Source organism: Corticium candelabrum, chromosome 4 (genome assembly GCF_963422355.1).
Source record: "Corticium candelabrum chromosome 4, ooCorCand1.1, whole genome shotgun sequence".
Classification (NCBI taxonomy): domain Eukaryota; kingdom Metazoa; phylum Porifera; class Homoscleromorpha; order Homosclerophorida; family Plakinidae; genus Corticium; species Corticium candelabrum.
In genome coordinates this window covers 6,006,426-6,018,612 of record NC_085088.1, presented here as the reverse complement: position 1 = coordinate 6,018,612, position 12,187 = coordinate 6,006,426, and the positions used below count along the sequence as shown (strand labels likewise).

Here is a 12,187-nt window from a genome sequence, read left to right as displayed (position 1 = left end):
TTCTTACTAAATTAGTCTAGGTAGAACTACAGTTAGGCGTAGATAGCTGTACTGGCCACAAACAAAAACCTCTCACACGGGCCGCTCTCTTCTAACTAAAACATAATTATTTTTGTTGCTGTACAGCTACTATAAAAAAATATTTACTGTCATCTGCACTTGACGTTTACGCATGCGCGAAGATTATTGCCTAACCTTCTGCAATTTGTGTAAGATTGGTATAAAAGGACGTCTCCACAGTGTGTTAGTGACATATTGCTCGAATCACTTGCTGATGATGGAGTCTGTCGTTGACGACGGTTTGAGATCAGAACTAGAGATGCTGGAGTCGATGTTTCCAGGGGAGTTTAGTCTTGTACGTGGAGGCCAATTTCCAGAATGCTCCATCAAGGGCGAGCTTGTCAATATTACTCTGCATATCTCATTTCCTGGTACTGACTAGAGGTTGATATATTGTGCTCAATTATTGATTTTTATTATTTACTATAGTTGGCTATCCTCACGTAGCTCCAAAGATGAAACTGTCAGGTGACATGGCAAAACTGCTGCTGTTTGACCAGCTAGAGAAGAGAACTCAGGAAGAAATCGGTGAAGCAATGCTGTTTGACATTGTGCAATTGTTTCAAGAGATGTGCAGATCACTGAAACAAGAAGCGACAAAACGAGGTCGACCAGCTCATGGTAGAAAAGACAAGAAACAACAAGGACAACAACAAAAAACGGATGCTGACATACATACTGGAAGGAAAATTAAGCAATCAAAAGAGAAAAGTCAGAATGAAGATTTGTCTACGGAGAAAAAGAAACCAATGAAGCAAGCTACGGATGTCATTTCACGTATTATCTGGGATCCTGATTTGCCAACTGAGCTTTTTACTGTTGGCTATCTTGATCGGTTTGTTGGCATTATTGAAAAGCCATTTAGTGCATTCAGCTGGGAAGATATCGCTTCTGTTGATTACTCAACTCTTGCCATTCCGAAACATCGTATTCAATACTTCAAGTATAAAGATCAGATTGTCTGGGACAAGACAACTCAGACTGATGACGTGTTTGGATCTCGCGGATCTGGAAAGACAGTTGCAGATGTAATCAAGGAATACGATAGTAAGCAGCCACAATGTAATGAAAACGAGTCTTCTCAAGGTAGACTAGATGCTCATCATTCAGAGTCAGATGTTGACGATGATGATGATGATGAAATTGATCCCAAAGCTGAAGAAGTACGTGACAGAAAGAAGAAATATGCCAATCTTCATCGTGCAACACATTTCATTTGCATTCCAATTACGAGTCCTCAAATTCGTGCAGCTGCACAGGATGTGCAAGAGGCATTGTGTTATTCTGACCCAAGACTTACAGATGGCTGTTTGGCTAGCTCTGCTCTTCATGTAACACTTGCCATGGTTAGAATCAACACCGATAAAGATCTACAGTCAGTTAAACAACTTCTCACTAACCTTCAATTGTCATTTATTTCAATGTTCGATGATAATAGTGAGCTGTATTTTGAAAGTGTAAGTCACTTTCGTGATCGTGTTCTTTACACTAAGCCACGCCAACAGTCTACTCTGTCTGCGTTTGCTGCTCTGTTGCTACAAAAGTTGACAGACAATGGTATACCTACCCCTGGCAATTACTCAGAGTTCAGCGCTCATGTTACACTAATTAAGTTAAGTCGTCCGATGTGTCGTCAGTATGACATGATGTCGATTGAGAGAAGTCTGTACCTACCGTTTGCTGACAAGGTGTTTGGTCGGCAACATATTGAGCGGCTGCATCTGTGTTCAATAACAGGACCAAAAGAGGATGGTTTCTACCAACGATTGCATACTGTGGAGAACTCTATGATTGTGTTAAGTCCTATCATACCACGTCTTATACAGAGAGCATGTAATAAGGCAATTGTCAACAACATCTTGTCACAAGAGATGGCTGATTCTATAAATGATGCTACTGACAAGCATTCTGCAAATCAGAGAGAACTGTTTGAGCATCTTGCTACGACACTTTTATCACTTACTGGCCAACCCACTCTTGTAATTTTGAGAGGCCTTCCTGGAAGCGGCAAATCTACAGCTGCACGAGCAATAGCTGATGGTCTTGATTGCATCTGTAGTGCTGATGATTATTTTGAGACCAAGCAAGGCTACCATTATGACAAAACCAAACTTACAGCAGCTCATACACAGTGCTTTTTGAAATGCATCAAACTGATGGAGTCAGAAACAGCCCTAGTCATTGTTGACAATATTAATCAACATAGGTGGATTTATTCAGCATATAAGCAGTTGGCTAGTATTGTTGGTTACCGAGTTAAAATATTGGAACTGCCTTGTCCTAACCAGATGGCATTAGGCAATTATGCTAGTCGCAGTGTCCACAAAGTTCCAATAGAATCTTGTGCCAAGATGCTGAAAGAATGGGAGAGAGATTCAATGGCAGTTGAGATTACACAAGATCAGGTGAATGATCGAGAAATGCTAAATGATATTCTAGCCCAAGAATGTGTTCACACAGATAGCCTCGGGAACTTGGAATTTGTTGTTTACACAGGAGTTTTTCTTACAAAAGAATCACGAGAGATGCTATTGTCAGTAGTACCTCCAGTGCATGAAGTTGTTGTTTGTGATCATATGACAATGCAATTCAATCCAGAACCTGATCAAGTCAATATCGATATGATTGGAAACACGGTCTATCTGCAGGTGGTAGGGGTGGCTAGTGACTCTTACATTCAAGCTGTAGTTGTGGAGTCTCGGAGTGAGTCAACAGCAAGTGCCAATGCTCTCCCACATATTACAGTGTCTCACACATCTGGTGTTAAGGCAAATTATTCCAATGAGATGTTACTGAAAAGAACTAAACCTCTAGATCAGGTGAAAAGTGACATGGTTCTCACTGGCATTGTAGGAGCGAAAGTGGGGAAAGGCAATGGAGAAATCACTCGATGTGTGACTGACAAGATGGAAGTGTCTACTGTTGTCCATCAACAGTGGTTAAATAACAAGATGTGGCCGCAACGTATTGATATTCCAACTTGCCAGTTGTTTGTGTTTGACTTCGATGGCACTTTGGTTGAATCACCAGACCCAGCTCAAGGACGTCGAGAATACAAACGATTGACTGGCCAAGAGTGGCCACATAAGAAGTTTCTAGGGAGACCGGAGTCATTGTGTGATCCATTCACTGTCAAGGCAGGTCCAGCAATGGCTGATTTTCATTCTCATTGTGGTCGTGCAGGGTCTCTTTCCTTTGTTCTAACAGCTCGTCTAACAAGTCTTCAAACAGCAGTAAAGACTTGGCTTGAAAGGTATAATATGTACCCAGATCGTCTTATCATGAAACCAGACAACAGCAATCAGACAGCTGCTGAATTTAAGGCTGATACTGTCAAAGGGATTCTCAGTGAGTTTCCTACTGTACGCTCCATCAAACTTTGGGATGACTCAGATGACAACCTAAAAGTATTCCAGGCAGTCAGTCGGCAATTGCCAGCAATCAACTTTACCATCATAGACAGCAAGCGGATGAGTTCAAGTCAAAGGAAAACTGAAGTTGATCAATTTCTGCAACAGTCTGGTTCTCTTCCGCATCCCTCTTTCTTAGCAGCAAGTGAATCTGCAATCTGCTTTGTGAGTGAAGTGTGGCAGAATGTTATCAAGGTCAGTACAGATGATCCACGAAAACTGTCCCTGCCGTTTGGATCTAGTCAGTTGGGTAGATTTGCAGATGTTGATGTGTGTTTACTTGCTCCTAATTCGCTTAGCCACAGAGATTGTGTTGTTCAACTGGAAAAGGCTTTGAAGGACTATGGAGTAACATTCACATACATTTCTCATAGCTCCAGATGTCCCAGACTGAAGGCTAAGTGTTTCTTTGCTGCAACATCTCCTGTTGAGTTGGATGTCGTATTTTGTCTGGTTCCTCTATCATTTCTCGATTGCCTTGATTCTGGTCCAAAACCATCTCTCAATGACATCACAGCTGCAGTTGCCAAATCTGATAAAGCCAGTCATACAGCATTGACTGGACCTCTGTTTCTTCAGGAGATACTGACTGCTATCAGTAAGAGCGGAAGAGTGGTTTCAGATTGTGTGTGCTTGATTGAAATTGTGTGCGTTATTCTCAAAGCAAATTGCCTCAAGGGAAATGCGTTTCATTGCATTAGGACTTTCCATCTTATTAAGCTCCTTCAGCATTTCTTACAGGCTGCACAGGAGTTGAGCACTTTTACATTGGATGAACTTCTCATTAAATTTGTTGAGTTTTGTGCATCTTACACTACTGCCCAGTGGAGTAAGCTTTTTTGTGAATTTGTGCCATCTCAATACATTTCTCCGCTGAGTCACTTTTTCATGACAACTCAGAAGCTCATGCAACCTGTCATAACAACAGAGCTTCTGTATCAGCTTGCAACAGCTCGTGAACCTGTGACTCGTCGTTGTGAGGTTGAATTAACATTTAGCTCTCCTGATCTTGTCCACATGTGGCATCTTGGTATCTTTATTGAGGCTCGTCTGGGATCTTACATCAGGTTACTTCTAAGCAGTGGTACAGTAGTACAGCCTTCGCACATTAAGCCAACCAAAGTATCTTTTGCTCTTGAAGATACAGCTGAATCACTTCACACTGTCAATCAAGTTTTTGCTTCATTTTGGGATGAGCTGATTAACTTTAGCAGAAATGCAGCTTCCACCTTCTTGATGTCCCTGTTCTTTCCATCAACTAAACAGACGACAGTTATATTCTCTCATTGTGGTATTTCAGCATTTTCAGGATTGATGGAGGAATTTGCAGGAGGACAACATGGGCAAAGTGTACACTTACCCAAAGCACTTGGAAAGTATGAAAGACTTAAAGTTCATGAGCTGGCTAATGAACTGGGGTTGGAGCATGGAAGCCAGGGCGTGGACAAGGACAGACATGTGATACTAACACGGAAAGACGGCAAGCAGTGAACTATGTATGAAAAAGACGTGCTATCATTGCAGTCATATTGTTTTCTAGTTGACATGACACAGAATATTTGATTTTATAGTGGGTCTACAATGTGCCTCTTTTTACTCTGCTCTACACCGGTGTAAACGTTTTTGACTAAATCAATAACATTCAGCAACGTGTTGATTCAGTTGGTCTTTAGGATTTTCAGAGTTAGCTATTTCTATATGACTAGAGGGTAAGTATACACCTCGATCACAGCGCGCTTGCACTTGGGACAAATTAGATATGATGTCAATGTGAACGGTCACACTTAATTAGTTATTAGTGCACTTACACTAAAAAATTCTTAGGTTAGGCTGCAGGGGGACACGTCTTTAGTAATTTCCTGAATGAACAATGTGGCGACAAATTATATCCACACGGGCACGCGGTTGATGTGCAAGAACTCTATCCTATGGGGTTATCATTGCGTATCGCTATTGCGCATCCAATATCCAGTGCCAGTTCATATTTTCTTAGTTAACGCCTGGTCGAAGTACCAGCAGTGTCTTCGTAAGTGTGCGCCTGTACGTGTGTACTTTGAAAACGTGATGAAACCAGTGGCTTCATTGGCCTTTTCACAAGCCAAACTTTAATCAATACGTCTGTACTTTCTATTTCAATAATTATCTTAATATTGTTTCTCTTGGTGGTCTGGAAGACTGGACACTAATAGGTACAACAGGTTTGTCTGTGTATAATTATTAGTTTAATTAACTATTTCAAGTAGACCATTATAATAAATTTTTGTTGGGGCTCATGTGCAAGTAACATAATTCTCTCGCTTTTCGGCAAGTGATAGAGAAAGCTAGCAAGGTAAAGTACAGAAAAGTGAACAGAATTTTTATTGGCTGGTCTGCCACTATAGTTGTCTGACTTGCCAGTGCTGTGCATCAATCTAAATGGCAGTGTATCTAGCAAGAGAGCCTACTCTGCATGGTTCTGGTGGTTGGGTCTTTAGAAGCAACGAAAGATCTAGAGGTCTGATGAAGTTCGATCAAGAAAACCTAAATTAGTTTCAAGTCTTGCATTAGTTACTACAGCATAACTATATTTATTTTATATTATATGCATGATCACCAGAAATCATCAAAATAGACTTGAAATAGAACAGAAATAAAACCCTGCCCATGGTTGGACTAGTTGCCTTACGAATTGACGTTGGTGCAATAGAAGTTTAATTAGCAATCATTTGCCTTCAGTGAGCTAGAAAATAAGCACTATATATATAATGTAAAGTAATTGTTAGAAATAACGGCTAGATGATAACGCTCAGACGATTGAATGCGTAAACAGCCTTATATGTACCGCTACCTTACTAAAATTACGTAGGAGGTGCCTGAGTCACATGATTTTGCTAGCAGAAGAACGGCACCAATCTAATGGATTCGTTTGAATCATTTTCTGGAGCAGAGTCACTGAAATCCCACTACCAACTGCTTGGGGTGGGCATTAGCGCCACAGAGGAAGAGATCAGAAAAGCGTACCGATGGAAGGCTCGTCGTGCGCACCCTGACAAGAACATAGGCGTCTCTCATGCAGAAGAACTGATGAAGAGGTTAAACAAGGCCTACGAGACTTTAACTGACACAATTAAACGTGAAGATTATGATGAACAAATGGATGAAAGCGACATGATGAAATCGAATACCGCAGAGTAAATGCTTCTCTACGCTCGTCTAAAGATCTTGTAGGCTATGAACAGAGTCTTACTTATCTTGTTTTGTTGTTTAGGCCCCTTCCTTCAGGCTCTCGGTTGTCGGAATCTTTCTTGAAGCTTTTCATGAAGTGGACCGCCTCAACTGAACTGCCTAGCGTAAACAGCGTCGTCGAAACGCTGGACAGCGAACTGAAAGACTTCCTGAAAGGGCCAATCGACGAGTTATAGCAATACCACACAACCCAACCAAGTGTTGCTACCGCCAAAAAGCGCCGCAAGCTGAGTAAACTTGACGACCTTCTCCAAGCAATCACTGGGAACGTAATTACAAGGTCAGAGAGTTACTCTACCACTAGTGATCGTCTTATAGCGTCAACAGACGCACGATCGCATGCCCGAGTTGGCCAAGGGAAAGCGTCTTTAGACTGGCTAGTGACCGCTATAGACTGTTGTAGGGAGGGTTGCGGTGGACAGAAGCCACTCTTTTCCGAGACGAGCGGTATCAGTACCGTACCAATATTTGACGTATCTTCCCTATGTACTGATACGTTACGATTTCTGTTTTGTCTGTTTACAACGCCGGTGCAGAACAGCAACGTAAAATCGTTATCTCGAACAGACCTGATAACAACGCTCAACAACGAGTTTGTACCTCGAGTCCTTGTCGATGCTCCAATAAGTGATGCATCGGCTATTAGGAGTAGCAGTAGGGTTTGTTGTGACTGCCAGCGTCGACCCAAGCTTTTCAGAAGGATGTTGACACGTCAGAAAAGATGTTCGGTGTGCAGAAGACCACTCTGTTCGGATTGCTCAAAACAACGGCGCCATATTTCAGGCAGGCAGTCTAGTTTAGCAGTGTCTGTGTGCACTGAATGCTCCTTGACACTAGATGAAACAGAAGCAAACAAATGGATGCAGCAGTTTAGCAGATATCTGCTACAGGAAGACAAAACATCGTTTGCTGCTGCTTGCGGATGTGTGGCAATGGCTATCTGTAGCTCCAACGATTGGACAACAGTGCTCCTCTCGCTCACTAAGCACCTGATTCAAAACAATTGGCCAGAGATGGGATTAAGGCTAATAGCTCCTCTGTTAGTGAACAAAAACGTTTCTTCTAAAGATTATGTAAAAGCCTTAATGCTTCTGGCATCAGCTTTGGAGAAATCGTTTGCTAGACAGCCGCATTTGAAATTCATGTATTATCAGTATGATATGTTGTTAGCAGCTAAAGAGGCATACGTAACAGCTGAAAGCGTGCTTGAAGATGTGGATGATCATACATTAGAACCACTTCAAATATCCCAGAAAAAACTAGAGCTAGATTCAACAGTGCGCAAGCTGTCTGAAGAAAGAGAGAAAAGAATGTATTCAGAAACAAGCAAGCGAATCGCGCAGCTGTGGGAATCGAGAGAATGGGAGAGCCTACTGTCCATGTTGAAGGCAAAAATCAACAGCAACGACCCTCAATCACATAAGCAGACAGATCGAATTGTAATGCATGCTTTTGAGAATTTTCTGAATGGAAAAAAGGATTATCTGGATAAGATGTTGAAAGAAGATCGCTCAGGATTGTTAGTCCTAAGAGGTTTGTGGGAGATAAAACGTCAGGACGTCACTGCGGGACTCTGTGACGTGCAAACAGCTGTCTGGAATGGCATTCATTTAGAATGTCTTTTGAAGGCTGCCATAAACGTAGCCGTCGATTTGACGGACTCTGACGTTTCTGACTCTCTGAATCAACGCTTTAAGGTTATATTTAGTGGAATAAAACACAGTTCTGCACGGGACTTGCTTCGTAGTGCAATTGACAGTAATCTCTTTGGTTTACTTCCAACCGATGACGACCTAATTCCTCCGAGTACACTAAACTGGCCAGAACTTGTAGTTCCTGGCATAAACGCAAGAGCCACTCGAAAGTACGAAGAATCAGTGAGACGACATATTTCAGAGGGAAAGTGGTCGGAAAGAAATGCAGCTGTTGCCTATATTGATTTAGTTTCAAGCAGTAATCATCCGGCAGAAGCTGTCGTGTCTTATGTTATTGCGGGTCTTTGGTTTTTGAAAGAGTTGCGATTGGCAGTAGAGAACCAGGAGAGTCAAGCGGCCGAAAAACGACTTGCTGGAAATACCAAAAGTGACAGCATCAAGTCCTCGGGCAAAGATTCCCGTCCTAGTGACGAGTTTCGCAATGTGTTTGCTATTGAGCAAGCAGTTGTAGGGTGCATGAAGCGTGCCTATCTGCTAGCCACGACGGTTCTTCACCCTGGAATGCAACTGTATGTCTTCCGCTTGGCTCTGAAGGCGACAGTAAGTGCTGTCCACTTGGTGAACGAACGTGCTACTCCGGATATTGACGGAAAGCTCCAGGACGCTTCAGAGAACGACGATTACGAAAGTCCAGAAGCGCAGTTTGCTGCAGACTTTACCACTCACTACGACGAGATTGCTCGTTACTTTCCACTGTTTGCCAGACTGAAAGAACTGGTGAAACTGCAGTTCTTTGCTGCAGTAGTCCATAGTCAATTGGAAGACCTAATGAGAAAAAGTGACGAAGATGCGCCCGTGCCCGACTCCATCATACAAACTATTCAAGAAGAACAACGAAGAAAACGAAAGGAAGCTGTGTTGCAAGGATTACCCCAGATAAAGAGCCAAATTGGGGTTTGGCCAGCAGCCGAAAATGAATTCGAGATAACATCAGCCGTAAGGAGAATTGAAAATGAACTGCCGTTCTCGTATTCTCGTCTGTATGTACCAGATTCAGACATAGAGTTGGAAGTGAAAAAAGTTCTGCGAGAGAGAGACCAAACAGTTCTCTCTGACATAACAAGCAATCTCATGCAAGTGTGTCGTTCTGAAGTTTGTTTCGGTACCCTGAAAACCATGGTTTCCAGATGGCTTTCCAGTAATGCCTCCACGAACTCTCTGGACAATTTAGTGCAGTTTATCGATAAAAACATGCGTGTCTTTACTCGAGCTGAAATTCAGCAGAAGAAAGCAAACGAACTTAAGGCTGCCCACAGATCGTTTGAGGAAGAAGTGATCGTCATGAAAAGAAGAAAACAGCGTAATGAACAAAGTGTTACTGCATGCAAATGGGTACCTGCAGCTCTACTTCGACAACCAAACAGTAATGGAGGTTTTCGTCTTTGCTATGGAGGCGTGATGCTTACACCAACATGTCGAGAAGGCGTGGTAGTACAAACTGATAGTCGTGATGAAAATATCCAGACCATCAGTAGCAGAAATATAGACACATTTCTAGCTGCTAGCAATGACCAAGTAAAAAGCAACCGCAGCAGCTACACAGCTCCCAAATCTAATACCACGGATTCCGAAAGTTCTAGGCCCTCAAGTGTTCTCTTGGCAGCTGGCCTAGCTGCTGCTGCTGCTGCTGGATCTCGTGGCGATGGCGGTGATGGCGGCGATGGGGACAGTAGCAGCGATGACAGCGACAGTAGCAGTACATGTAGTGACGAGAACGATGGCAATGGTGAAAGTGTAATGAGAAAGCCTCCAATCTGGTTGAAACTTTATTGGAACTACGTAAATAGCCTGACCAGGTCAAAAATGTCCTTGGCAGGCGCGGCTGAGTGCTTGACCAACTTTCTCAAACGCTTTTCTTACGAAAAGTCGGAGCAATTCGAAACCCATCTTGACAGTGCATTGCAAATTTTGGTTGAAGAAAGGAGAATAGTTCGAAGGGGTGAAAATACTACTCTGGAGTTTGAAGGTAGAGAAAATGTGGTCGATCTTTTATTTGAGTTACTTTCATCGAAACGGTATCAGATATTGTGGTGCGACAATGCACATTTATGGATGCCGGTCGATGATCAAGTGACTTATTCGTCCCTCCTTAGAGAATTTAGATTGATGGGGAGAAACTTTTCTCACAGCGGGCGACCAGATCTTGTGGTTGCCATACTCGACGAGCACGGTGCCTGTGTCGGTTACCAGATTGTGGAATTCAAGATATGCATTTTGAAAAAGGAAGGATACTCGTATTTTGTAAAGGACTGCAATTTTCATCCAGATGAAACTCCAGTTCCAAAGCAAAAAAGACGCTGTTTTTGTGAGACTCTCGATCATTATATCAATCGTGCTGAAGATCAAGTTACAGGGTACTGTAAATATTTTTCTTGGATGCTTAAAGACAAGCAACTCTCTTCTATTCAAGTGTCTTCCCAAGTTGCTGTTATGGTACTAGAAGAACAATCGAATAAGGAATACGCCTTTGTTGACTTTAAAACAACCGAGACGAAACTGTATAATCCATAGAGACGACAGTTATATGGATTTGCCAATTAACGACAAGATTGGAGTGAACTCACAAATTGAGAACTGCATGAGTCTGATGCAATTTCAACATTTGTTGTATGCGAATGAAGACTCAAATATATCGTAACTGCTTGTTTTAGTTGAGATATGCATGTATGTCGTGTGTGCCTATTACAATCATATGTAGCAATGCTATTGACGATAGCACAAGTAGCATGGTGTAGCACAAGTAGCGTATTGCTTACACTGTTTTGTGCAGTAATAACTATGAAGCTTTGCCCATTCGGGTTGCATTAAAAACATACATTTAGTAAGATCATGCTAGAATGCACTGGAGTGACTTTTTCCAGTATGTAAACAGAATGTCCATGACTACATGCTTCCTCGAGTTCGCTTCTTAGTTAATTGCCCAAACAAGGCAAAGAGTGTTTTCCTTTTATCAATACCGCGGATTACTTTTTATCAAACGAGAATCAAATTTCCACAAATCAGCAGACAGTTGTTGCATTAAATTAGGTTAAGCTTGTGTAAATACTAGTGGCAGTCACTACTCTAATTTGACGCAATAGCTTTTATGGTATCCTGACTATAGCAGGAGTCCAACTATAAGTTTCAACTGCTAGTGGGTTTGTATTTGAAATCTTTGTCTACGGCTTGCTGAACCGGCAGAATTTGCGGTATTGGTAACAAATATTATTTGCATTGTGTTACGGACTGTAAGATCGAAATAAGCAGGACGTGCATCACCTGAGAAATAATTATTTTGTAAGGGAAATCTGTGTTCTAGTAAGTTCTCATTATCATTTATCAAAAACGCCTCTAAGGTGGTGTATGTCAAAGCATCGTGACGTTTTGATCTCAACGAGTTCTATGACAGCCGAGAAGATGTGACATCCAAACTTGTCAATCAATTGACCACAATGGCTAGCGAACAGCGTTTGGATGAGACGGAAAAAGAGGCCCACAGCCGAAGTCGTAGAGCAATAGTGAATTCATGTCTGCATGGACATAGGGAGCCCAAGAATTTTTTATTCAAGCTTGGTCAGGTCACGAATGGTTGGTTAATTAATAAAGGCTGTTTCAATAGATCGAACTTCCATGTATACACTTGCTTTTGCAAAGAACGTTGAAAAACTGAGTCAATATTAGTTCTGATGTAAGACTCCCGAATTCCTGAAGAAAGGCTGCTTTCGAACTCGACTCGCAATCCGAAAGAAGTGCAGAACACTGTTTCATAGCAGAAGAAGCAGGAGTGTTTTGACTGTC

The 12,187-nt window shown here is 42.1% G+C and overlaps 3 protein-coding genes across 3 annotated transcripts; all 3 read left to right on the top strand.

Moving 5' to 3' along the window:
- The first annotated feature begins 185 nt into the window (after positions 1–185).
- On the top strand, positions 186–5,026 carry LOC134178767 (uncharacterized). Its single transcript, XM_062645659.1, has 2 exons — positions 186–431; positions 490–5,026. Exons 1-2 carry the CDS (start codon positions 275–277, stop codon positions 4,959–4,961), a joined length of 4,629 nt encoding a protein of 1,542 aa, XP_062501643.1. The 5' UTR covers positions 186–274; the 3' UTR covers positions 4,962–5,026.
- A 1,335-nt stretch (positions 5,027–6,361) lies between these two features.
- Positions 6,362–6,884, top strand: LOC134179190 (chaperone protein DnaJ-like). The gene is made up of 2 exons (XM_062646091.1): positions 6,362–6,640; positions 6,718–6,884. The coding sequence occupies exons 1-2, from the start codon at positions 6,366–6,368 to the stop codon at positions 6,869–6,871; spliced, it is 429 nt and encodes a 142-aa protein (XP_062502075.1). The 5' UTR covers positions 6,362–6,365; the 3' UTR covers positions 6,872–6,884.
- A 461-nt stretch (positions 6,885–7,345) lies between these two features.
- LOC134178500 (uncharacterized) lies at positions 7,346–11,227 on the top strand. The gene has a single exon (XM_062645374.1). The coding sequence runs from the start codon at positions 7,397–7,399 to the stop codon at positions 10,919–10,921; it is 3,525 nt and encodes a 1,174-aa protein (XP_062501358.1). The 5' UTR covers positions 7,346–7,396; the 3' UTR covers positions 10,922–11,227.
- The last annotated feature ends 960 nt before the right edge of the window (positions 11,228–12,187 follow it).